Source organism: Monodelphis domestica, chromosome 1 (assembly GCF_027887165.1).
Source record: "Monodelphis domestica isolate mMonDom1 chromosome 1, mMonDom1.pri, whole genome shotgun sequence".
In the NCBI taxonomy this organism is placed as follows: Eukaryota; Metazoa; Chordata; class Mammalia; order Didelphimorphia; family Didelphidae; genus Monodelphis; species Monodelphis domestica.
Genome location: NC_077227.1, coordinates 115,263,440 through 115,291,318, shown reverse-complemented (window position 1 = coordinate 115,291,318; position 27,879 = coordinate 115,263,440). Strand labels below are relative to the sequence as shown.

The 27,879-nt window shown below is 36.1% G+C and overlaps 1 protein-coding gene across 12 annotated transcripts in view; it reads left to right on the top strand.

The window, feature by feature from the left end:
• BTRC (beta-transducin repeat containing E3 ubiquitin protein ligase) overlaps positions 1–27,879 on the top strand; it is a 199,435-nt gene that overhangs the window by 43,245 nt on the left and 128,311 nt on the right. For 5 of the 12 annotated variants that reach the window (XM_007479150.2, XM_007479143.3, XM_056805186.1 and 2 more), the window contains exon 2: positions 21,465–21,572. The exons of 3 other annotated variants lie outside the window; for them this stretch is intronic. In XM_007479150.2, the coding sequence (XP_007479212.1) occupies positions 21,465–21,572 (108 nt within the window). Of the gene's footprint in view, positions 1–21,464; positions 21,573–24,590; positions 24,650–27,879 lie in introns of those variants that run through there. 4 more of the 12 variants (XM_056805207.1, XM_056805199.1, XM_056805218.1 and 1 more) reach the window with 2 other exon arrangements.

Here is a 27,879-nt window from a genome sequence, read left to right as displayed (position 1 = left end):
AAGAATTTAACCTTCAACTTTTGAAGATTTTCATTCAAGATCTAAAAGATTCCAAAAACCAAAAAGTTGCAATGTCAAGGTGTGGTTCTCTGATGAAGTGGCAGAGAATAAACTGGCAATACACTGGAGTATTTTTTTTTCATGGAATTTGACCTGTCTTAGAGTTTAAACACCATGAACTTTGATGATTCTTAATAAATTACTTCAGATTATTGCAGTAAAGTATCTGGTTTAGAGATAACCATATCTTTGATTATTTACATATATTTTATGTACATTTACCAACAGTTCAAAATCATATTACAATAAATTATTTTGGAGACTGTACACAAAATGTGTCCAGTATTAATGACTTTGGTAGGTGCTATCAGTTTTTCAGTTTTAGCATAATGAAAGTCCCTGCCAAAAGGTCCTTTTCCTAAAAGTCTTTTATTTATATTAGATAGTACATCATATTTTTAAAATTCTAATAAAAATTTTATTATTTGGCTTCTTTATGGGGGAATCCAATGTCCTTGAGAACATAGACCTAAAATAAAGTTGTTACATATTGTAGAAAGCCAGAATGATTGTGTTGTTATGGCAACTAAAATGGGGGAAATGGATGCAACATAGAATAGCTGCATCTTTGTTGTCATAGCAACCATAGTTGTGAAAAATGATTAAAGCTAGCCCTGAAAGGATATATTACACTTTTAGATCATTGGAAGTAAATAGAGTAAGACAAGACAAGGAATTGGTTTTAGACAAAAGTTAGACCACTTGGGTACCACATGATAAGTTTCAATGAATTATACATTGTTGTCTATCAGACCATGATAATATAGAGAAAAGCTAAAAGTTATCACTTTATATAAACTTGAGATATTTAGAAATAAATTAAGATTTAAAAAAAATCTCTGCTGATGAAAATACTTTAAAAAAAAACAACAATGAAATTCTTTCTTTCTCTACTGCACCTCCCAGTGCATATGTACCTGAATACATGTTAACACTTTATTTTCATTCCTTTCCTGTCCTGTACACTCCCCCTCCCTGGCATCATTTTATTCAAGTGTTGAACTGCAATGTCAAGATCTAATAGTCTGGCATTTGTAATGCAACATTATGATTACATAGGAACAATGGTACAATTTTAAATTATAAATCCTCTTTAGGTGAAAAAGAATCATTTTAATTGCATATCTCACAATTTCACTGTATTCAAAGCTTCTTAATGCTTATTTTATATTCCATTATTTTTTTCCCTACCTCTACTTGCCCATCAAACCAAAATATTAATCTCTGAGGAGTAGAGGCATGTTAGGAATAAACCTAATGAAAGCCTTGCTCTTTGTTCAGCATCTGGCTGCCTTGAACAGGTTTTCATGGTAATGAAATTGTCCTTACTGTATTAAGAGTATTGATCTGCTTCTGGGTTGGTACCATTAGAGAGAAATATCCCAGTAACAATGTATTAATGTGATTTAAAAGCAGTTTATATTACAGATGAGGTGGCAGAAGATGGAGTTCTGCAAGACTGGACACATACTATAAATATCCATAAAACTGACAATTTTAGCTAAAAATTGTGGTGCCAAAATTTGCATACTTTCAGTTTCCTTAAACTGCAGATAATAGTTGAACACTATTTGAGCATGAGTTGCCCACACTGTCATTAACCTCAGCCCTATAATAGCAGGTTTTTGTATTTAATGTGCTTGTTGTTGTAGCACACATAAATAGGCAAAAAGAGATACTATTGAGAGGAAACATTGACTTCAAGAATTTAACTTTCAACCTTTGAAGAAGATTTTTATTCAAATCCAGATATTTTGTCACTTGGAAAAGGAGATGGGTACATACATTTTGTTAAAACACACAACTTTGTCTTTGTGTATATCCATATATTTTTAAAATATCCATATATTTTAAGCGGCAGCAATTATTTTGATACTATATATATTTTTCTTTTACATTCTATTAGAGAAAAGCAACCACTTTTATTTTTAAAGGATGTACATTAGAGAAGGGATTAACTTTGAGAGAAAAAACAATTCAGAAAAAGAACAATGTAGATAAATGTGTTTTTTGCTCTCTCGTCTTATTCGTTAACTAATGCCATTAGTAGTAAGATGACTTGCATCAAGCAACAGTCAGACAAATTAAACTGATAGCTGTCTGAAATACCTAACAAACATTTCAAGGATTCTATTAATGAACTGATACTTATTGAGAAAATTGAAAATTTAAAGCTGTCTTAAAGTTTCTTAAGGTCCTCATTTCCCATTATCTCTAGGCATTTTTGATACACAAAGGGATATAATATAATGTATAGAGCTGAACCTCTCTATCTCCCACTTTACATAGGAATAGAATTATTGAACCTGAGTTTATATACATCTTTACCAATGTTTTATATTGAGAATTGGGATGTGCCAATTTCTAGATTAGTGCCTAAAAAGTAGATAATAAGCTTGAAGGTAGTAATACAATTACAATTTACTACACCCAAAACTAAATTAAATAATTCACTACTTTCAGAAAACAGATAAAGAAAAATTCACTTGTTTGTCACATTTTGCTTTTTGTTTTTTCCAGAAACATTCCTTTTGGATATTGTAGTGAATATGTAACTTTCAATATAATGTCTTGAGAAAAAGATAAAGAATTTTTCATAACCACATCTCGGGAAGTGTCCTTACAACATTGCAAGCTAGCAGATAAACAATAAACTTATTTTCAAACTAAATTTCACAAAATAGGAGAAGCCAGTGTTCATTTCTATTAAGGAACTTAGATACTTGGTCTTTTGGAACAGAAATCTATTTCATAGCTTTATTTTTTCATATTTTTAGCTGTCATTCATTTGACATTTTGCAAATATGCAAACATACAGCTGTACTAAGTATCTTCCCCCTCCATTACTAGACTTTACCAAGAAAGACTATAATATAGTTTTTTTTATATAGGCTTTTACTTTTTTTTAGCAAGCAAAATAGTAAATGTACATTGAATGTTAAGTAACTTCATTGACTCAAAAGAAATATTTAGTTCTAAAGAATTTGGGGGGCATTGTAGTACCTGAATTTATGTGACATAAAGGATTCTTTTCATGAGAAGAATTTCTTGGTATATTTTCTCAATATTTGTCATAATACCTTGTTAGATGAGATTACCATGTTCTTCCATTCCACTGAATCTTCAAGGAGTTGTATTCTTCCAGGAAAGTCTATATTTCTGCTACCTCAAAAGAATTTGCCATGTGGGCTCTTTCTACCTGAGAAATGAGTATATCTGGGAAATGAATGTCAAGAGTTCTGATCTCTCCCATAGCCACCAAGCCTGACTTTATTGCTATGTAGATTATTTATACGACATTGAACTTCATGTTTTATAGCAACTTCTATCAACAAACAAATCCTATGTGGAAGAAAAAAAATAATGAAATCCTTTTGTAAAACTATAAACCTACTTTTTTCCTTCTTGCTTCCTGTTAACTTCCAAGTATTTTTTCTTCCCCAAATACATGAAACAACAACTCCTTACATTGAATATTTTAATTCTTTTACAATTTTGTATATAGGTTAAATCCTGTTAAAAGAAGTACTATTACATCAAAATTTGCTGTTTTGTATAGCCAAATGATTCCCAGTCTAATTATGACAAGAGAGGAGTTTTTGTTCAGGCTCTTGGAATATGCTGCAAGTGGGATTTAACCCATATTGGACTTGACAAAATTTCAGTGCAACTTAGAATTTGAAAAGTCACTCTAGAATTTGTTGCAATGGGATTAGAATTGTATTTAGTAAAATATTCAGGAGATATATAGTAGGCAGAATTAACCCTGACATCTTTACCTTTTTATTCTTGTCAACTGGCAATAGCTTTTTTTAATGGGTGGAAAGTATATTGTGATTTCTAGTCTATTTTGTATTTGTGTTAGAATTAAGCCTTTGGAAATCAGGGATTTCTTAGAAACGTGTGGAAATTTACTTAATCTTTAAGAAAGATTTTTTTTAAGTATTTGAAGTTTTTTTTCTTTTAGGTTTATATAATATATCTAGGTTTAGTGTTATTATAGCCAACTGTCAACTAATATTGAATGTCTCTTAGAAAATTTGACTTGTGTTTAGCTCCTTAAAAAACTAAAACAAGGCAAAAATATTTTATTGAAAAATCAGTAACTGATAGAATATCTTTTGGCTTTTGCATGTCCATATGAATGAAAGAAACAACTCAAATCTAAGTGTTCACAAATATGAAGAAATGGTAACCTGATATCAGTGTGAAATTGTATTACAAAGATGATCATCCTTTATAGTGTTGTTGTCTTTTGTCAATCAACTTCTGAAATTTTTTGTTTTCAGAACTGAAGCTGAATGTGCCAAAAACATGTTGATGGAAAATTATAGAAAAATCTATGTATTAATTTGCTTTGGGTCATTTTAGTCTCTATGGAAAATTTATAATTAGGAAGGCCTTTCGAATTCTGTGTTCTGGTCTTACAGGTACACAACTACCCTCTGTCTGATAAATCAAGATTCATAGGTTAAGGCAGTTTTTTTTTGTTTTTTGTTTTTTAAGTATATTATTTACACAATTCACTGAAATGGCTCCTTTGGAACTTGGGTGACTCTCGTATGTAATTATGTACTTAGTTACTCCTGCTATACCCAGCAGTAGAAATTCAAGGAAGAATAATTTACTGCTTACGCATAGTTATTAGAATATTAAAGCACTTGTTTGTTCAAAATTCCAGTTTATTCAGAGTATTGTTTGAGTAACTACATATTTAATAAACAATAATGAATGAAATTTATTTTTATTGGTGGCCAAGTTAGAATTTTAACAATTCTTAATAAGTATTGGTGACTATGTCTCGGTGTTAAAAGAATTCCCTTCTTTCTATCCAAGTTTTGTGAGGATAGTGCAGTATGTGGAGGGAGGAGGCAAAGCTAGAATCTTAAAAACCATTTTGAACAAGATAATATTTTTACATATAATATCCCATGATGACTTCTTTGAAGAGCAATATTTACTTGTGATATATGAATTCAAATGTGTGTATTTTTAATCTTATTATGTTGCATTCCTAACTTCAAAACCTATATTAAAATCCATTTTGTAGATTTAGTGATAATATGATTTGGCTTAGTCAAGACCTGAGGTGGCTAAAATAATGTCTTTTTCCTCTCTTCCTAACTCCTCTCTACCCAAAGTGCTGTGTATGTCCTAAGGCCAAGTTGGAATCTGAGATGACTGCCTCCTGCCCCAGGACAGACTCTGAATGTGGAGGGTAAAGGTGACTTGGTAAAAGAGATGATGTTTAACCTTTGACCTTCTCTGCCTGTGAGGGTCTGAGGATAATTAGAAATGTGGTGTATGTGGAGTACATTTTGAAGTGGGTCACTTCATAGAGTGAGTATGGACACCCAGAATTTCAATTATTGGAACTGTGATTTATTAATAGAAACAAATAAAGAATCTACCAGCTGTGACAGCCTTCCCTAGTGGAAGCTGTCCTGGACTAGCATTATGGGATAATTTATATAGGTTACAAGATGCAAAGTTATTTCCTTTCACATATAGGTTCTTATCTGACAAACAAACCATATCACCAACACAGGAATGTGAGGTCAGTGATGAGGGGACAATCCTCATATTTATTTAGGGGTTGTTATTTAGGGGCTGTTTATTTTCACATCTACTTAATCACTTAGCCCTAGTTAGCTGTATGTTATCTTGCATTCCATCCTGACCACTTTGATATTCCTGAAATTCCTTTGTTTCCTGCCCTTCCTAATTCACATCCCCAAGCCAAGTAGAGCCTGGTCTGCTGCCTGCATAAGCAGCTTGACCTCCTGGGGAGAGGGAAGCTGGGTCTGTTCCCTAAAAATACAGGCAGGGATTGATCTGCTCTATCTACTTCAATTTTATTATCCTCCCCTTTTGGGACTACTTCATTCCCTTCTCTTCTTGTTCATGAGTCAAACCCTTGATTCATCAGACAGAGGAGAATAATGTGATCGTAAGATCAAAAGCTTAACAGCCTGAAGACACTGTCGGATATAGGTCATGAGACAGTTGATCAGGCAGGGTCCTATCAAGAGGCCCACTATTACTAATATGAGTGGTCCTGCCAAGGCTGTGATCAAAGTAGTCAGCCAAGGAGACCAAGAGAAAAGACTAGAATACCAGTTGCTGGGTTGAGTATTAATCCATTCCCTCTCTTGTATCCTTCCCTGGAGCAGGGCTAAAGATTCCTGTATAACCCCAGAATGATTAGCATAGAAACAACAGAATTCTCTCAATGCCACGCAAAACTCACCCTGCTTAAAGAAAAGAAGATCCAAACTCCACCTGTTTTGGAGAACCATCTCTGCCAGGGAGGACAGTGATTTTTCCAAGAAATTAACAGAAGTTTCCAATTCACTGCGGTGCAAATCAATCTGGTGAGAAAAGGACTGGAGATTTTGGCTTCCGTGAACCAGGGCTGCGGTGCTTAAAGCTGCAGTTTCTCCTATACCCAGCCCTACCAAAATTGGAATGAGAATGGGCACTCTACAATGCCAGACAAGGCCTACCAGGTGTTCACCAGTCTGCATCCCTTCAAAATGTTCTCTACCACCTTCTCCTGAATAATATTAACCTGGGGAATAATAATTACGGGGTTACCTACAACATCCTTTGTTCTTATGGTATGAGGGGATAGACAAGACATGAGACTCGTGGTACAGGCCAATCATGTACCAGGAAGGGCTTTCCAGTACCAAATCTCATAGGGATCAGAGGTAGGTGCAGTGACAATGCTGAACAGAGTCAAACCTTTGACTCTGTACCAGGTAAGGGTATATAGTAGGAGCAAAGGAATTTTCCTGCCTATAGTTTTCCTGAAAAACCTATACACTATGGGGGTACAGTGTCCCATGCCGTCTCATCCCTCCTCTAAATAGTTAAGGGAAAGGGGACGAAGGTCTCAGTATTCTATCGCTTCTTCAGAGCTGAGAATGGTTGTAGAGCTGTCCCTGCCTAGTGTCAGGAGAGTGGTATTGGCTGTAGGCAATATCCAGGGCTTCAGGCTGGAATAGTTGCCGAGGTTACAGTGGCATCTGGGTGACTCCCATGAGTGCTTCTACCCTAGAAGCAACTAGAGAAGTGACAAGGTTACAAATGCAAGGTCCACATATCCCACAGGGAAGTAGCCAAAACTTGAACAGGGAGGGAAAGGCTGTGAACACAGGGTTTTAGGGACATGTCCTCAGTGAATGCCTGGGTCCTAGGTAGGTGGGGACCTGTTTGGAGATCTGAAGGATGTCCAGCGACTGCTTCCCCTGATTGGCAGACAGGTCACAATGGGGGGAGAATTAGCCCCTAAGATAGAAGTGTAGAAACCAGAACTGGGGCAAAAACTAGAACACCAGATAGAAACAGAGGAAATTAGTACAATAGTAATTGATATTACACAGTTGCATGTGGGTATCTTAGCCAACAGACTTCATCTTCAGAAATCATCTTCTGACAGGAATAGATCCCTTTAGGAAATCGGATTCCTGAATTGTCTGCAGAGTTGGTATGTGATGTTTCTGTTAAAGAATATCCTTTTGCAAAGTACACTTTAACTATAAACATCTATAAACACTTGAGTAATAATATTTTACAGATGAATTTCTTTACCCCAGATTCTGGGGGAAATTCAAGAAAGCTTTGAGCTATATTTCCAAGCTCAAGATCCAAACCTCAACTGTGGTAAATTAAGACTACAAATACAAGCCATCTATTAATAAACTTCACCTACTTTTCAAAGTGTGTTCCCTAACAATTTAAGAATTTTCAATTATTAACCTAATAGATTGTTTGAGGAAATGGAAACTTTAATTTTACAATTTGCATTATGTGCTGATTATGGAAATTTGTCACAAAAGAGAAGACAGATAGGGAAAGCATTTCCTCATGTCCCAAGGGACACATAGTGAGGACTTCATGTACAGGCCAAAGCTATCACTGGCTCATGCCATCATAGTATCACTCAAGGATTAAAAGCCTAGATGGTCAGAAAAGGTCCATTCCCAGGTGAGCCCAGAATATGATGTAGCAATATAAATCAGAGCTGTATCGTCTCTTGGAACTAGGCCACCTGAAAGACTTAAGACAAGGCCAAACAGGAATCACTTCAGGGTAACTGTTCAGAGAAATTAAAGAATCATTATGTGATTTTCCAACAACACATACACTAATTTCAGAAATTATCCCTAGGTCAGGGATCCAATTATAAGAGTAGAACATCTATCTATTCTCTTTCACCTCCCCATGTATCTCCTTCTCCCTCTCGCTTTCTTTCTCTTCCTTCAAAACCCTCAGCTTAAAAAGCAGAGCAAGACTTCCATTCTTCCTTCACAAATCTGCATACTCAAACTTTATGGATTTCAGATCAAAGTCCCTTTCTTCTGAATTCAAATCAAACATACCTTACCAACTTCTCTGACTTGCTTTTACCATCATAAGTCAAACAAACATTCCATTGGTATCACTTCAATTGCTAATCAGAAACCCAAAAGAATTCTGATTTAAAGGATTACATCATTTAACCACTGCATCTTTAGCATAGTGCTCATCAATTATAAATTTCAGTTCATAGTACAAATTGGTAAACTGAGGTAACCACTGAGTATTGAACAAAATCTATGGTACAGTCAGGTTTACAATGAGCTTTTGTTTACATCCAAACAATACTTAAAACACATGTTTTAACAGCAACTCACATAACAGTCGTAAAATTCTGAGCAAGCATTTTTCACATATATGCCATTTTTAACATCCTACCCACTCCTTGGCTACTGTTTGTGACATATATCTTTATACAGCTCAAAATGTAATCAAAATATCAATCAACATATTCCCAAAGTTCATGTGAGGTAACTTATCGATTACATATCATTCGACTCATTTTATCATTCTGGACATGGAATGTTTGCACTAAGATTCAAACAGCTTCAAACAAGCCACTTGGTCAGACAGGGCTGGAAACGTTTGCTTGCTTGAGCATCTTAAAACCTCTGAAATATACAATTAAAATATACTCATCTTTAAGTTCTATCACACAGTGGTTGTCAACTCTGTGAGGTCCCTATTTCGGTCCTAAGTATCAGTGTGGAACAAATTATAAGCACTTCTTTCTCCCTCCTCTGTGCAAGGATGAGGTTAGTAGCTTCTGAGCAATTTGTCCTAAGGCTGCTTGGCTTGATTTAGGTTTTATTAATTGACAACTGTCCCATCCTTCTTTAAGAAGTGAGCTTACTAAATCTGGCCTCAGCCACTTCCTAGCTGTGTGACCCTGGGCAAGTCACTTGACCCCCATTGCCTACCCTTACCACTCTTCTGCCTTGGAGCCAATACACAGTATTGACTCCAAGACGGAAGGTAAGGGTTTAAAAAAAAAAAATAAAAAAAGAAGTGAGCTTACTACAATTTAAAATTTTGAATGTTAAACCCCCTTCATAATAATTTATTCTCAGTGGATTTTAGTTTGAACTCCACAACTTCCAAATAACATTGGTTAAGTCCTTTAGCAATCTTGCAGTGTGTAACAAAAATGAAGTTCAAAGCATTTACCTCTATTCCTCTCAAATCTCTGTCTAAAGTAGAATAGAACCTCCAGTTTAGTTGTCTTTTAGCTCAAAACATTGCTACATGCCTGATTAAATTCCATCAACATCATTCCAATTTATAATTTGTTGTATCTATTTCACACTAGAATTCATAGTATCAACTAGTATCTCTATCCATTACTCTTATTTCTTCTGGTTTCTCCTCTTTACCATTATTGTAAGTAGAAGAAAGGTACTATACTGAATTGCATTTAATACTCATGACAAACCCTTCTTGATTTCAGGGCTGGTCAAATGTGTCTTGTTAAGGACATACAGTTTGCATATCATGTACCCTTAACCTTTTTAGGTGGAAAATTTAATTCTCTCCATAGTACAAATGCATATATGTTCATCTCTAGATCACAAATTCCTTTCTATACATTGTGCACATTTAAAAAAAACAATTCATATAACCTTAGCAAGAGACAACACCGTTTAGAAATTCCTTCTTTTGCAAAATACCAAATTCTTAGTACTTGTATTATTATATCCCATGCACAGATTAGTCACTTCTTGTGGGTCATATGATTTCTTATTGCTAGTTCTGACAGCACATACATTAAAATAACATCTGATTAGAAAAATCCCAAGTTTAAATTCTAGAATAAGTTCTTCTCAAAAACATAACTTTTTCTGGGTGACTTTTACATCTATAAAGTAGCCAGTACAATTTCTGTCCTTGTAGATTAAAACATTCCCTCTCTGTGTCAGGCTAGCTATTAATCACATTTAGACAATTCTCAAATTCACTGAAATCATTATGTATTGCAAGATCTAACAAAACAAACCTCTAACCATGAGTTTTTGTGTTCAATAAGATCTGACTAACATTTCACTTTTAACTGACAGTTACCATAATACATGAAATTACATTTGTACCATATCAAAATCATTAGCAATCCTCCCAAGTTGCATACATCAACCCTTAGAATTAATCTTAAGTGAAAAATGCCTCTAATTGTGGAGTAAAAATCTCCCTTTTCTGCTCTGAATTTTTCTCTTTTTCGCTCTTTCGGGGGCCCATCCAAAGGAAAAAAGGGGAAAAAAATAATTGAACAGATATTTGCTTTTGTCCCCTGTTGAGAATTTTTGACTGTGGTAAATTCAATCTTGCAACTCCCCCATTTTTTTCTTTTTGTGAATGTCCAATTTAAGAATGCATAGAGAAGAGACTGTGACAAAGACAACGATAAACAGAAACATACAATATTGTGACAAGCATGCTTTGAAAGGAAAAAATCAGTGTTTTAGGATCCATTCTTAAAAAGAAATATTTGCAAGGAGAAAAATCATTAAAACAATTTCAGCGTACTGCCCCTTTAACAGAGGAGGCTGTGCTAAGCTGAGCTACTGCAATTAGCCATCTGATTGACTGAGCTGACTTTCTTGTTCTCTAACTTTCCCTGAACTCTACATGCTGATCTATCTAAACTGTCTCTTTTTGACTGTGATTTCTAACAAAATGCCCTTGTAGTATCTGGACAAAACTACTATCTGTTCCCAATTGGGGTTGAAGGTGAGCTGTTCATGAGGCTGACTGGGTTTCTCAAGGAAGGAACTTTTAAATCCCCTCCTATTCAGATTCTCTCTCCTGCTTGGAAGCTTGCTGCTGGAGCAGGCACAGCATCTCCTTCATAGCCTGCCCTGTTGGGATATAGCCAGTTGGGATATAGGGGAACAGCCACCACAAAAGAAATTCCCCTTTGTGAAACTGCGTCTTAAACTCTTTTTGCCTCTTCCTTTGTTTAATCTAGTCACACAAAAACAACAAAGACTCAACAGAAACCTATAGGACACACTCTCTCACACATTCATACACCTTTGAACCCAAAGGTTCCCCAGAAGTCACTGAACGACGTCTCTTTAGTGACCTGACTGTGGGATTAAAGCTGCGTCCAGCAACCCAACAGCCTCTACTGAATCCGGATTTACAGAACAGAACAGAACTCCATGGCCAAACAGTACACCAGGCCAAAACAGGACTCTAGGGCCCAAACAGAACTTCAAGACAGAATCTTCAAGCAAACAGACTCCTAGAGTAAAACAGGCCCTGGGGCAAAACAAAACAGGACTCTAGAGAAACAGAACTAACTTAAAGAACAGAGAAGATGGTTCCAAAATCAGCTTAAATTTTGTCTGAGATGTCAAACAACAGAACCAAGAGCAGGCTCCAGAGAAGGCACCATTTGGTTCCTTGGATTTCTGACCCAATTCCTCAAGGGAGTTGGAAACGACATAATCTCCAAGTCCACACTCAGAAACACCCCTGAAGGGGATAAGGGTTCGAGATTCCTTCACAGGCTCTGGCTTAGCAAAAGCTGCCCATGTAAGATTTGGGGCCCCAGCCATTTAGCTGTATGCTGTGAGCCTAGAGATCTCTCCCCCACTCAAGCACACATACAAGTATACATTCACAGCATCCCTCTCTGAAGTCCTTACCTCCTGTTCCTGGAGATTGAGATCTCGCTGGGGCCTCCAACTGAAGTGGATCACTTCATAGAGTCTGGACACCCAGAATTTCAATTATTGGAACCGTGATTTATTAATAGAAACAAAGACTCTACCAGCTGTAACAGCCTTCCCTAGTGGAAGCTGCCCTGGACTAACATTATGGGATAGTTTATATAGGTTACAAGATGCAGAGTTATTTCCTTTCACATATAGGTTCTTATCTGACAGTCAAACAAACCTTATTACCAACATAGGAATGTGAGGTCAGTGATGAGGGGACAATCCTCAGATTTATTTAGGGGCTGTTTATTTTCACATCTACTTAATCTCTTAGCCCTAGTTAGCCATATGTTATCTTGCATTCCATCCTGACCACTTTGATATTCCTGAAATTATTTTGTTTCCTGCCCTTCCTAATTCATATCCCCAAGCCAAGTAGAGCCTGGTCTGCTGCCTGCATAAGCAGCTTGACCTCCTGGGGGGAGGGAAGCTGGATCTGTTCCCTAAAAATGCAGGCAGGGATTGATCTGTATCTACTTCAATTTTATTATCCTCCCCTTTTGGGACTACTTCAATTTCAGAGCTCTTTGAGGGGAAATTAAGGAGAGATGAAAAAAATTACCATAATAATGAAATTAAAGCTTTTCAAGAAACTGGAATTCAATAATATGCCTTATTTATTTATTTCATTTTACAGGTGAAGGGCCTATGGCCTAGAGAGGTCACATAGATAGTACCCTTTCCCATGTTTTATGCTTTCTGCCTCCTTAAGATCTTATCTTCAGTGGGTATTGTACAGTGAAAAATTCTTTCACCTTATCTTCTATCCTATAATCTATAATAAGTCTAGGTTTCTTGTCCAGGGTCTGACCTAGGATCTGACCACAGATTTGAACCCAGGACCTCCCATCTCCAGGCCTGCCTCTATATCCCCTGGGGCACCTAGCTGCTCCTCTCTATTCTTTTAGCATGGAGCCTCTGCCCTGCCCCAGGCCCCAGTGTCAACAGATCTCTGTCTCCCTAGGCTAACCTGGCCTGGCCAAAGGACTCATTATAACTTTCTCTGGATTTCCCCAACAAAATTTGATCTAGATCTGTTTGGAAGAGTTGTGGATGCACTACTTCCTGCTCTTCTGATATCTTGGCTATATCACAGTAAGCTTCTTTTGAGCAATAATTATGTTATTTTTCAACTTTACATATTGAGTATTTAGCACTGTACACTACACATTGCATCAATCAAACATTATTTATTTTTATTAAAAATGCACTTATAACTATCTACTAGAGAGAAAATGTCTGATACTAAATCAAATATGGTAGGAACAAAAGAGAGATCCAAACATTGTAAATGCAGTGTAAAAACATTTAAGCCTTAATCTCCTGAGCACCAATGTCATATCAACTACTATCCTATTGGATATTTTCAAGCTAGATTTTCCATAGACATCTCAAAATCAACTTGTCCAAAACAGAATTTTTTATTCCTCCACATCCCACATCCAACTCCTTATGAATTTTCCTATTTCCATGAAGGATACCACCATTCTTAACAGTCATTCAGATTCCCAATCTCAAAATCATCATCTCTGAGAAAGTTTGTCAGGAACTATATTGTGAAGGATTTTATTAAATGCCAGGACTTCATATTTTTTTCCTAGAAGCAATAGACTATTGGAGATGATCAAATATGGAGGTAATGATCAGGCCAAAACTTTAAGATCCCCTTGGCCACTGGATGAATAGGAGACAAGGAGACCAATTAGGAGGCTATGATAAAGTCTAAGCAAAAGGGGATAAGGAATTGACGATGGTGATAAGAAATGGGAATGGATTTGAGATATTTTAGACAATATCTGGCAACTGACTGGATATGTGGGATGAGAAAACATAAAGAGTAGTTTCAGAGATGATCCATTTGGAGGAGTTGTGGATGCACTGCTTCTTGCTACTCTGACATCTTGGTTATGTCACAGTAAGCTTCTTTTGGGCAGTAACTTCTCTAGGCCATAGGCCCTTCATCTGTAAAATTAAAAAAGTTGGACTAAATGACCTCTAAGGTCTCTTCCAGCTATATATCTTTGATCCTAAGATCCTTAGAAGGATAGAACTAAATATAAAATAAGTAATCAGTGCATACAAATGAAGACAAATCACTCACTTTGATAGAGTGCTATGGGGTTAGGATCTGAAATGTTTAAATGTTTCAATCAACTTCCAACAGTAATTGAGTTCAATTGTACCATTCTTGTTCACATACTTAATTTGAGCCTTGAAGGGTCAAGTCTTAAAGAAAATGATTTGGCTTTGGAATTCTTGCTTTGTAAATCCCTAGAGCTGGCTTTTAGGTCATAAAACTAGAGAACATATACTCTGACATATAGTTTAACTGAGCCAAAAATGAAGACTCCTTAATGCAAACAAATAGTTTCATGGCAGTTGTTATGGTAACCAAGATAAGGCTGTGTCCAAATAAATCACTGCCAATAACCCTCATTCGTGAATGAAATTGAAGATTTTATCCTAAACCAGGAATATACTCAGAGCTCAAAAGCAAAATAGGCTCTTGATCTTCTAATCTACTACTAGTTTAATCCTCCTTAAATACTATTTCATCCAGTCACTACCCAGTTCAAAAAATTTTAGTACTTTTCCTACTGTTTTGAATCTTGACATCTTTCTGACTTCATCCATAACATCTATTTATTATTGTAGCCAATTTCCTCTGCGTAATAATTAATCATCATTGTTTGTTATTCCAGCCATTACCAGTATATTGTTTCTAAATTCCTGTAATAATACCAATAATTTAACCCTTAATCATAGATTAATTTACATTGTTTGTTTCATGTGCATTGATCTTTTGTTTCACAAAAAGATTATGAGATCTTTAATGCAGGAACCAAATCCTGTAATTCTAGTTCAAAATAGGCATATAATAGATATTAAGCAAATATTTGTTGATTGAATTATTTCCTCTAAACAGAAATTACCTGCTGGTAGTAATCTTCCCAAGACCTCTTTAAGTTGTTGATTAGCAGGGACATGAGGAGGTTTTATCATTCAACTTTCCTATGGTAAATACTAAATAACCCTTTCCTTCCTTCCTTCCTTCCTTCCTTCCTTCCTTCCTTCCTTCCTTCCTTCCTTCCTTCCTTCCTTCCTTCCTTCCTTCCTTCCTTCCTTCCTTCCTTCCTTCCTTCCTTCCTTCCTTCCTTCCTTCCTTCCTTCCTTCCTTCCTTCCTTCCTTCCTTCCTTCCTTCCTTCCTTCCTTCCTTCCTTCCTTCCTTCCTTCCTTCCTTCCTTCCTTCCTTCCTTCCTTCCTTCCTTCCTTCCTTCCTTCCTTCCTTCCTTCCTTCCTTCCTTCCTTCCTTCCTTCCTTCCTTCCTTCCTTCCTTCCTTCCTTCCTTCCTTCCTTCCTTCCTTCCTTCCTTCCTTCCTTCCTTCCTTCCTTCCTTCCTTCCTTCCTTCCTTCCTTCCTTCCTCCCTTCCTTCCTCCCTCCCTCCCTCCCTCCCTCCCTCCCTTCCTCCCTTCCTCCCTTCCTCCCTCCCTCTCTCCACTACTGCTCTAAATCCAGTCACCACATAGCTACCAAAAGTCTTTCTAAAGAACAGATCTAACCATACTATTCTTGTGTTCAAGAATCTTCAATAGCTCCCTATTTGCCTCTAGGGTAGAATACAAACAACCTTTCCTTGGTATTTAAAGATCTTCTCCATTAGGCTTTACTTACTTTTCCAAGTGTATTTCCCATTCCTCTTTCATTTTCCTGCCAAACCTTTTGGTTCTTGAACTTATTGTCCCAATTCTTGCTTTCATGCCTTTACATAGGCTGTTCTCCATGCCTGCAGTACTTTCCTCATCCTCAAACCCATCTTCTACATACCTGCTAAAGTAATTTTCCTTAAGCCCAGATCTGACCAAATCACTCTACTATTCGGTAATGTCCTTATAGACTAAAATAGAATCTGTTTGGTTTTTAAAGTTCTTTAGCTTCATTAAATATCACTTCCTTTTTCCACACTCTATAGTCCAATCCAGTTGGCCTTCTCTCTGTGTGCCTTTCACATGGTATTCCATCTCCTATCTCTGTGCTTTTGTATTCCTTGTCCCTCCTGCCTGAAATGCCCTCCCTCACTACCTTGACTTCTTAGAATCCCTAGTTTCCTTTAAGGCTTAAACCTTCTACCTAACTGCTCTCTTTCCAGTTGCTTTTACCTCTCTCTTTTCAAATTATTGTATTCTATCTATCTATCTATCTATCTATCTATCTAAACTCTTTGAGGTGAGCCATTGTTTCAGTTTTGTCTTTGTATTCCCTGAGCCTAACAGAGATAGGTACTTAATAACTACTTGTTGATTGATTGACATGAAAATATTTATAAAACAAATAAATTAATGTTTGTATTTTAGAAAAATCACTTTAAAAATCTCTTCATTTCAAGATTCTTTTTAAAAATACACTTCTTGTGTGAATATCCTAAGTTAATCAGTTTGATAGGGGATAGGAGCTAGACCCAAGTAAGTATATAAATGTTGAAGATGTAATAAAATAGTGACTACATTTGATAAAATTAAGAAAGACTTTATAAAGCAATATGATAAACATGGATTGGCAAAGAAAGAAGGTGGAAGGCATTTTAAGCTTCAGACAGGGGGAATTGTGTGCACAAGAGTGCATGGGCTTCAAAAAAGTAAAATGCAACAGAGAATGATAAGCTAATCAGTTTACTGGAGCAGAGAAGACTAATATGAGATGAGTTTTAAAGAATAAGACCAAGTTTAGAGGTTGGTGATGGTGGTCAAGGATTTAGCGTTTCAAAAAATAAATAACATTACCATAAATTAGTTTGTTTTACTAATTTTTAAAAACAGATTTTATAGATTAAAAAAAAAAACCACATGCCTTTTTGTGTCTGTGTTCCTCTCCCTTTTCCCAAGAGGCTATATCTTTTTTTTTTTTAACCCTTATCTTCTGTCTTGGAATCAATACTGTATATTGGTTCCAGGCAGAAGAAGAGTGGTTAAGAACTAGGCAATGGGAGTTATAAGTGACTTGCCCAGGGTCACACAGGTAGAAAGTATCTGAGGCCAGATTTGAACCTAGGACTTCCCATCTCTAAGCTTGACTCTCAATCCACTTAGCCACCCAGCCCCTCACCCCAAGAGGCTATTTCTTATAACAAAGAATTAAAAAAAAGAAAAGTGGAGGGAAGATTTGAAAACTCATCAACACCTCAAAAAATATATATATATCATCATAAATTTTTATACAAGAGAGTACCATAATGAAAAGATGCTTGAGGAAGATTATTCTAGCTGCCTCCCAGATCAGATTTACAACTATTTCAAAGAGTTCAACCTACAATCTACACAAGAAAAATCAAGATGATAGACTATTGTTCTGACTTTGGTTTTGCCTTTGGAGGGACAACCCATCGAATTTTCATACATCAGTGTATATATTTCGTAAACAGACACTGCAAGTAGACAGTGGTCTGCAGTCAGAATTAAAATCAAGAGGAAGAAAGTGGGATAGATTACATTTTGGAAAGTTTTGCAGATTTCTCTCTGGAAACAAACCAAAAACCTAAATCGACACTATTGTCCTTCTAATAAACTTTATGTCTACAGTTATAGAGTACTATGAGTTCTAAAAAATTAAAGTTGTGACTCACCCAAAGGATAATGAAAAGACTTGGTATATGTTAGTCTGAAGCTGTAATATAGGGACTAAAAGGAAATAAGGAGGATGTAGGGAGAGAGGGTGAAGAGATTGTTCTTCCCCTCTCTTTTGGGGGGAAAGAGCCAAGTCTTGTCTCCTTGAAGAGGGAGTATATCTCCTTAGATAATGGTTCTGGGAGTTGGAGGACAAGAACTGAAAGCCTCAGTAAGATGACACAATGCCCCACTTTGAGGTCCAAGCTATTCTTGAGAGGCAAGATGAATTCTTTTGCCTCTGGTTTTCTCAGGGACACCAATTGCCAATTCCCTTCAAGACCTCAAGGCTACTCCACAGCCAAGGAGAGATGTTTATTCCTTGGGTCTGGTAGTTTTGGATCAACTGTGATCCAGAGGTTGACCCCCCTTTTTGGGGAGAGGTATGACCTTCCCCAAATCTTTAGTCCCCTTTACTATTATTAGAAATTGGCCCAGACCTAAATCTAAAGTAGCAGATAATTTATTTGGGTTCAAACAGGGAAGGAGTGGTAAAAGTATGAAGTAGGGAAAATAGGTGAACAGGAAGCTCTACAACTTGCCCACTTTGGCAAATTTACTCTCCAAAGTCTTGAGGTTCAAGGCTTCTCAGTCTTGATCCCCCTTCTTGCCAGTTATCAGTTGGTTGCTACTCTTAAGCTAACTAACTTGAACCAGGAGTCCAGGAACAGATAAGGGAGAGAGATATGGAGAGTTCGATCTTTGAAAGGGATCTCTGTGGACAGCTTTCTTCAAAGTCCCAGTCCACAATATCCACTGATGACTTTGATTGCTGTTATTGAGAGTTGAGTGAGAGGTATCCAGGGGTTCAGAAAGAAACAATTGATCTCCAGAGAGACACAGGCTTCTTTCCAGGCTAGGAGAACTGCCTCTCTGGCTCCCAGCTGGAAGTGTGTGAGTGACCAGTTGGAGTTCTCCAAGCTTCTGGTTCCCTCCTGGAACTTTCAGTTTTTTCTTCTTGCTCCTCCCTCACTCTCAGCAGCTGATCTCTGTTAGAAATTGCTCAAAGTGGATTATTTCTCCTACGTTACAAAGCATAGGATCTTAATATAGAACTGAAAGAAAATTTAAAGTCCATCTGTTTCGTCCTCATACAGGTAATAGTAAGCATCCAGAAATTTAAATAAATTGAAAATGGTCACATAGAAAATAGAAGAGCCAGGATTCAGATTCATATCCTGTGTCAAACCCAGCAATCTTTCTGATAGACCATGCTCTTCTTAAACCCAGAAGTTGCATGCAGAAAGTGGTAGAAAAGATATCATTAGAAAGATGATTGGAAAAGATTGTTGTGTGGGCTTTTGTATAGAGAATTGGCCTCAGAATTGGGAAGAATGGAGCTTAAGTCTACCTCAAACATGTATAGGCTGTTTGATTTTTTTTCTTCTCAGTGCCCCAGGAAACTCCAAGGCAGGCAATACAGAGAAGGTGCTTATATGTATTGATAAATGAAGGCCTCGTCAGTCAACTCAATACATTGATGAAATCATTGGTCTACCTGCCTATCTTCATGCCATCCTCAGTCCATTACTGGAAAAGGAGGTGTATCCAGAGTAATATGGGTAGCTCATATGCTGCACCGGTACCCCTATATATTAAACAAAAACCTAGAAGAGGTGGTTCTTAATCTTTTTTTTTGGGGGGGGGTCATGGGTCCCTTTGGGAGACTGGTGATGCCTGTGGATACCTTCTCAGAATAATATTTTTAAATGTGTAAAATAAAGTTCATTATTATCATATTGAAATATTTATTAGATTGGTGTTTTGTTTTTAAGTTCATAGACCTTTGGTTAAGGAAACCTGACCTATTAGAAGGCTTTTAGCATGTTTAGTGTATATCCTGCATGGGGTATTCATGAGAGAACATGGAGTAGAGTTAAAGAGAATGAGAAGAGATAAATGGATTGCAATTTTCACCACTGAAAGGAGTATCCACCTGTAGAAGATCATAGTATTGATGGATGGTATTCTGGCTGTCTCCTTTAGAAATGATTGAGTGAAGAAGGACTAGAAACAAGGAAGTCAATTAGTGGCTCAGGGGTTAAGATTGCTCTTGTCTGGTAAATGTTTTTTATTCTTTAAAATATAGGATCTCAATATTGCTTCCCAGGGATTGATGCAGCATATCATAATGGAAGTATCACAAAGCCATAGACTTGAATTGTAATCCACATTTCATTACTTACCTTGTGACCTTGGAAAAGTCACTTAACTTCTAGCCTCAGTTGTTTCATCTATAAAATGAAGATAATAATACCTTACCAGCTTTGAGATTTATAATTTTGTAATTGTGAAGAAAAACCTAGAATTCTTATTAGTTCTTAAGTATACCTTTGCCTTCTAACTTTATGTATATGCCAATTTTAGATGGTGTAGGTCATATCTATTAAATTTCATTTTCTAATGTTAATAGTAATATTAGTTTAGTGTAAGAATAAAGATAGAAATAATAGTCTAATGTAAACTTAGAGTTTTTACAAAGCTGTTGTTGAAAATAAGAAATGTTAAAGGTCATCATCCTTGAAAATTCCAAATATCATTTAGCACAATTTATGGTAACTCATGTTTTTTTTTTAATATTTCCTATTTTATACACACAACTATCAGATAATTGAACATGATTAAATAATAGCAAGATATTAAGTTTATCTTCCGGACAAAGATGTCCTCTTTTTAAAATCTGTATTGTGGCAAACTATAGAGAGAAATGAAGCATGTTAAACAACTCAATAAAGGGCAGAATATTTTGTAAACCTCTAAGGCAATAATAACATTAGCATAGTGGAAAGTTTTCCAAGTTTTCCTGGACCATTTGATACTGAGAATACTCTAAGATATATCTACTAGTATTTTAACTTCTTTTTAGTTAGGGTTTTAAATACTAGAAGCAGCTCTGTGGGGGCTTTTTGTTATTGTTTTCCTTCTGTTTTAGTTGTTTCTTGGCCCCTTTGTGTTTTTGATCCATCTGGAAAGATGAAGAGGCAGCTGCTATGGTAACGATGCATTTTGGTTAATGAAGAGCAGAGTAACTAAACACATAAAACACATGCAAACTGTCACAGAGTTAGTTACTGTCACTGCCCCCAAGGTTGTTGCTAAACTTTCTTTTCTTTTTTCCTTTCCCTACCCTCTAAAAAGGTTAATTTTACTAAAGTGTTTTGTTTTCTTGCTTTCTTGATATTAAAATGCTACCATGGGCCATGCCCCTTTTCTGCTTACTTTGCAGAATTGTTCACCCTGTGTTACGTTACGTTAGTGGTGCATAGAGAAAGAGGGTTGATTAATTGGACAAAGATGTAATTTTTCTTCAAGCAAATACTCAGTGATACAAAAAAATTTTGATTAAATATTTAATTTTTTGGACTAGGCCATCTTTTGTTCTCATTTTCCTCTCTTTTCATCATCCTTCCTTCTCTCTCTTTCCTTTAATTTCATTTTCCCCCAATCCCTTCCTCCTTTCCTTCCTTTGCTATTAATGACCTTTCGGACTTTCTTGGGGACAGGGTGGAGTAGACCAATTAGTAGTAGTAGTTTCTTGAAGATATTTCTGTCCTGAAGGCCAGCTGTAACTGTATTGACACAATTCAGCAACGCCTTTAAAGTTCCTATAATCTGTGCCATCCTGTCTCATACTGTCCCATCTCATAGTTGTCCTCTCTCTGCAGTGCTCTATGCCCAGGTCTCTGTGGCTGGGCTGCTCCAGCCTGGCGGACAGCATGCCTTCGCTGCGATGCCTGTATAACCCAGGGACTGGCGCACTCACAGCTTTCCAGGTACTTTCTCTGTCTCTGTGGGGGGGACGGGGGGATGTACACGGGTGTGAGTGTGCCTGTCTCTTTTTTCACACTCTTTACTGACATTCATTTTATTCTTCTTCATATCTTAGGTATTTCTCATGTCATGTGATATGCTTCTTTAATGATCTTTTCATGTAGATCCAGATTTTTACAGTCTAAAACATTTTCATTCCATTGATTAAATATGATTGATTTGCCAAAATTGACATTGACTTGGCTATTGGTTCTTAGATCTGTAAGAGACTGAACTTTAAGATGTGTCTTAGCAAATAACTTCAATGTATAATGTTTTCTCTGAATCTACATCAAGCCAATTTTTAGAAGTTATCCATTAATTATATGAAATTGACTGAATAACTATCTTTTTCTTATGAACATTCAGGGTATATAGTGTATTGAACCTTCTGGTTATTATATTATTACTATGCATTCCTATTTAAGACCACATTAATTATGCTTTTAGTTAATAGTACTGGTTTTGTGGTTACAAGGCCTAAAAGTCCATTAATATGGTCTGGAACTTAAAACAATGTAGGTGGACTAATAGTGGTCTTAATGCTAAAGGAGGAATTCCTTTGAGGTTTCCTCATCATTAAGCCCATGGCAAGTTGATGTGTAAGAAAATTGAAGAGTAAGAGTAGAGAGAAAGAGGCAGATAGGTCAGTTTTATTTTGATAACTGATGTTTAAGATGCATGTACACAGTTGAGGTGAGAGTGACATTTAGTTGGTATTCTTGGCAAATAAAACTATAATTTTTACACTCCAAGTTTTGGAGAATTTTTAGACAGCATTTCATTATAATATGGTAATTGTTGACATCTTAACCCATGTATGGCATAATTGATCTTAAAGAACTTTCTAAGTAAGATAGCAGTATATGAAAATATATTATATCTAAACTTCAGATATAGTGAAGAAGTCAACATTGTGAATGAGAGATTTTGCATTGTTATGCTGTCTATGTAAATACTAATAATTGTTGCTCTTTAATTGTGCTATTTTAGTGATGATAATTTTGCAAGGTTCTGTTTGTAATCATTTAATGTTGAAATAAATACTAACATTTGTTGTTGTTGTTTTAGTCCTAGACTTGTGATTTCATTGGGGTAGGGAGCTCCTGGTGTGGAAACCCCCAAATACCTATAAAGTAGTCAGTCTGCAACTGGTTATCTTAGAGAAGCTGCCTGAGGCATTGAGAGGTTTAGTACCACATACTGTCAGAGGCAGAATTTGAACCCAGGTTTCCCTGAGGCCACAGCTAGTCTAATCTACTTTTCAGTATTCAGTTTCAAGCTAAGCAACCTTTCAATATTAAATTTAACTAGCTTCATAAGTGATTCCTAGATTTTAAACTATATAGATTCATATAATCATGAGATGTTCTTAAAATGTTTTGAACATGGAATAATATGCCTTTATTTGGGTACCATATTACAGATGTCAAAGTATTTTAACATGCATGGTTTTATTTTCATTACAATTGAGGTATTGTTATTCCTGTTTTTAATAAGAAGCTGAGCCACAAAAAGGTTAAATGATTTGCCCAAGGCCATGTATCTAGTTGATGATGGAGCTGAGCCCAGAACTCTGCTCTAAACAAATATCTTTGATACAGAACACCATGGATATTTAATTTACACAAACTTTCAGTGTGGTGCTCACCAATAGTATCCTCCTCTACATCCTTAAGACCATCAAATACCATCCCCAAGAATAATCATTCTATGACTCATATTTAGCTTGAATATAGACTAAACTTTTTACATTTTCCCAAATAAATTTAGCCTCTGTGTGCCATGTGTTGTATATACTTGGTGGTTTTCGTTTGCTTGTTTATTTTTTAATGTATGCCTGCCTATTTTTTTCCCTTTTTCCTCTCAGCTCTTATTTTAGGGATGTGACCTCTATTTGGACCTATATAGTATCTCCCCTCAGCACCAGGTTTAATGTTGTACACATAGTAAATATTCAATAAATATTTGATTGATTCATATAACCATGTTATTGAATCATTAAAGATAATCATATCTAATTAAAAAAATGAAAATTGCCAGAGGCAAAAACCAACGTAAATTAGAATTTAACTTAAATATACTAAGGTACTCTTTAAGTAAAAATTTAGGTCTTAAATGGTTATATATAGGTGAATAGGAAAGAACACTGAATACATTCAGCAGTATTGCTAGCGTCCCATTTCTAGTGTGTCTTAACAAGTTACTGGGTACCCATAGAATATATAATATTTACTAGCACAGAAGTATGAACTTAACTAAATATTTTGTGAGAAAAGATTGGTTTAGAGGCTGTGCTGTTAAGTTGAAATATGAATCATCTTTTTTCCCCTCAGTAAAGGGGACTTCATAAGAAGTTTAGTTTGATTGGAATCAGGGTACTTATTGCTTGAGATATAGAACAAGAGACAGAATGCCATAGGTAGAATGGGGCCTGGGAAACTTTTCTTGGTGTTTCTGGTTTGACAAAATTTCAGCCTGTGGATAGTGCCAAATACATAGTGAGTGTTCAATAAAAAATGTTAAGTGAGGGGGCAGCTAGGTAGCTCAGTGTATTTAGAGACAGGAGGTCCTAGGTTCAAATCTGGCCTCAGGCACTTCCCAGTGTGTGACCCTAGGCAAGTCACTTGACCTCCATTGCCTAGCCCTTACCACTCTTCTGCCTTGGAACTAATACTTAGTATTGATTCTAAGATGGAAGGTAAGGGTTTAAAAAAAAAAAAAGAGTTAATTCATTCATTTTCTAGTAAATGCTACTTTCATGTTAGAAAATATTTTTCTTAAAATTTTAGAGAACTCTTTGTATCACCGCTATTTCTTTTGGTGATGATGAATTAGAAACTATGTAGGAGAAATAGAAAAATATGTTTGAAATAATAATTTGCACTTTAAAAATATATATATGTGTATATAATATAGATATTTGAGGCTAGTGTTTCATAGTAGAACAAATTTTTTTGCATTCATTTTCCTTCTTTTAGGAAGCAGGGAGCATCCTGAGAAGATTTTCAAAACTCTTTCACTTATGGCAGTAGAAAAGGTACCATTTGAGAGAACATTTAATCATTGTCAGTTTGTCTGGTTATGTATATCCAGAAACCCAGACAGGAATGACAAGATTAGGATATTAATTGCTGAATTAATGACATTTTAGTGAACATTCTGATAAATAACTCGCAGATTATTTGGTTGGGTCCAATGTAGGCATGCTTTCATTTTCTTTTATGCAAAATGTTCTATGCAAAATCTGTGGCTTAGTTATTTTTTGTTTCAGATTGTGTTTTAGATAAAGTATTGTTTTTCTCTCCCCAGCAACTGATGATGATTTCATCATCAGGGGCTGCTGAGTGGCTCAGTGGATTGAGAGTTAGACCTAGACACGGGAGGTCCTAGGTTCAAATTTGACCTAACTGTGTGATCCTGGGCAAGTCACTTGACCCCCATTGCCTAGCCTTTACAATGCTTCTGCTTTAGAACCAGGATGTAGTATCAATTCTAAGAAGGAAGGTATAGGTTTAAAAAAGTGAAGAGAAAAAAGGCATTAGGAAATAAGCAACTAGAAAAGGTGGAATAGCTGAGGAATTAAAAAGAAATAGCATTTTTCTTTGAAAGATGAAATTTCAGAAGAATTTAATTATAACAATAAGGATATGAGTAGATATGATATTTTAGGTGGTATGAGTTGGCAGTAAATTTCAATAGACTCTTGGACTATAGGAAACATTTGCTGTTTCCTATAGCTTTAGTTATCCAACAGAGTTCAGAATTGTTAGGGAAGAGATGAATTCAGGGGAGGAAGCATACTTTAAAATGCTGGCAAATATACACAGTCTTCCTTCCTAAGCATAAAGTGAAATGTTGAATCAGCAGTGCTTTGAAAACTCAACATTGTTATGCTTGAGATGAAGGACATAAAAATACCAAGAATTACTTTTGGAATTTTTGTTGTTTTAGAATGGAGTAGTAGCAGAGAAATGATTAAGGTAAGGGTTAAAATCTTTTTATATTGTTATAGTGAAGATTATTTTGGCAAAAAGATTTGCCAAGCATAGCTTGATCATAATCAGTAAAACTCATTTTCAAGGTAGTAAAATAATGTTGTCCAGTCCCATGGAGTTTGTTAGGATTTGACCATATATGTAGTCTCTTTAGACAAGGACCCTTGTGGCTTCATATTGACTTAGAAATTTTCTTTCTTGTATTTCTCATTTATGTTTTAATCTTTTGGGGGCTGAAGTAAAAATTATATGCCTGATCATGGCTTTCAGGTAGTCCAATGATTCTCAATTATCTCTCCTGGATCATTTTCTGGATCAGTTGTTTTTTTAGAGGTATTTCATATTTTCTCCCATTTTTTCATTCTTTTGATTTGATTTTATTGTTTGCTGATGTCTCATGGAGTCGTTATCTACCATTTGCTCAATTCTAATCTTTAGGGAGTTATTTTCTTCCTTGAACTGTTGTTCTTCCTTGTCCATTTTACTAATTCTACTTTTTAAGAAGTTGTTTTCTTCATTGAACATATATATATATTTAAACCAAACTTTAAGACTCTCATTTATTTCCCCTAATTTTTCTTCTCCCTCTCTTACAATTTTATTTTTTAAACTCTTTTTTTTTAAACTCTTCCAGGAGTTCTTTTTGGACTTGACATCCTTTCACACTTTCCTTTGAGACTTCACATGTTTCCACTTTGGCATTGTCCTCTTCTGAGTTTATATTTTGCTCTTCCCTGTCATAGATGTAACTTCTTATGGTCAGGTTTTTTTTTTTCCTTTGTCTTTTGATAATTTTTCCAGACTTTTTCCTGACCTTTCCTATATATTGAAGTTCAGCTCTGTTCTTGGAGTGGAATACTATCCCAGTTCCCCCAGCTGCTACAAGTGCTGGATTAAGCTGGATTCCACTCTCCCCACTGCCAATTCCTCTGGTTGCTGAGTATGCTGAACTGCTTTCCCCTCTTACTCCAGTGATAAAGAGTTTTTCCAGCTGTCTTACATTATCTCAGGCTGAAACACTGTTTTACCCTATCTTTTGTTGGTTCTGCCTCTTGAGAATTCATTTTGAGGTGGGTTTTTTGTTTCTTGCTTTTTTTGGTGGTTATTGGAGGTGGGTTTTGGTGAACTTGGAGCCTTTTCTACTCTGCCACTGAAAGTTTTTGACCAGAATTTGTACTAACCTCAACTTGAAGCCTCAAATTTGTTGATATGCACAAAAGAACACTGGGAGAAAAAAGTGTTAGTGGTACTTTGTGTATAGATGCAGTTGTCTATTCTCACAAATAGATGATGATAATGAAATACTGTTCCAGAGGTTATAAGTTGACAGGGATGGGAGACAAACTTAATAACATCACATAAAGATATTGGCCAACACTAGTAGTTTTTGCATGTGCGCACACATGCTCATTTATATATCTTTAAACTGATTCCTTCATTCCTTTGTATTTTTGTGCATAGGAGCTACATAATGTTGCATCCTATAGCTGAAAATTATTCTGGTGTGTTATTTGAGATTGAGTCTAAAAGAAAGCATATACTTGAAAGATAATCTTATTTTTTGTTCATGATCTTATATTTCCTGATTTATTTGAAATTCAATCCTCAGAAGTGTGGTGGGAGTTGACAGGGGCCAGGGACTGCATAATTTGAAGGCAATGGAAAGAGCCCCTTTCCTTTGGCATCCAAAGACCTAGGGTGGTACAGTCCTGGCTCGTCTTGGAACTCTGTGATATTACACAAATCAAGCAATCTCTCTAAGCCTTAGTTTTCTATTCAGTAGAGTGAAGGTGGTAGTGCCTTCCTCTGCTGTCTTGTAGAATTGTAAGGATAAAACTTCAGTATGTCAGGGATAGTAGGTACTGACTCCACTGAAGCAGATCAAAATTTCTCTGAGCCATAGCAAACAGTCCTCATGAACTTCATTACCTAGTGACCAACTTGTGGTGATGTCTAGTCTCTATGGAGGAAGAGCTGAGAAGAGATCAAAGGGAGGGAGTGGGCCAGGGGCAAGAGTACTGAGGAGATATGAATTTCAGAGTTAATGTGATCTTATAGGAAGAGGAGTTTCTGAAGATAGTGATGAGGTCCAGGAGAGCAAGCAGATGGGAAATTATAAAGTGATTGGCTTGGGCCTGTTTCTTAAATAGAGGATCTGAGAGGAGCTCTCCCATGTTCACCCCCTATCTTTTCCAATCAGAGAGAGAGGGGGTGTTTTTAGGACTCAGCAAAATTTATACTTGACCGATATAGCCTTTGAGAACCTATGATC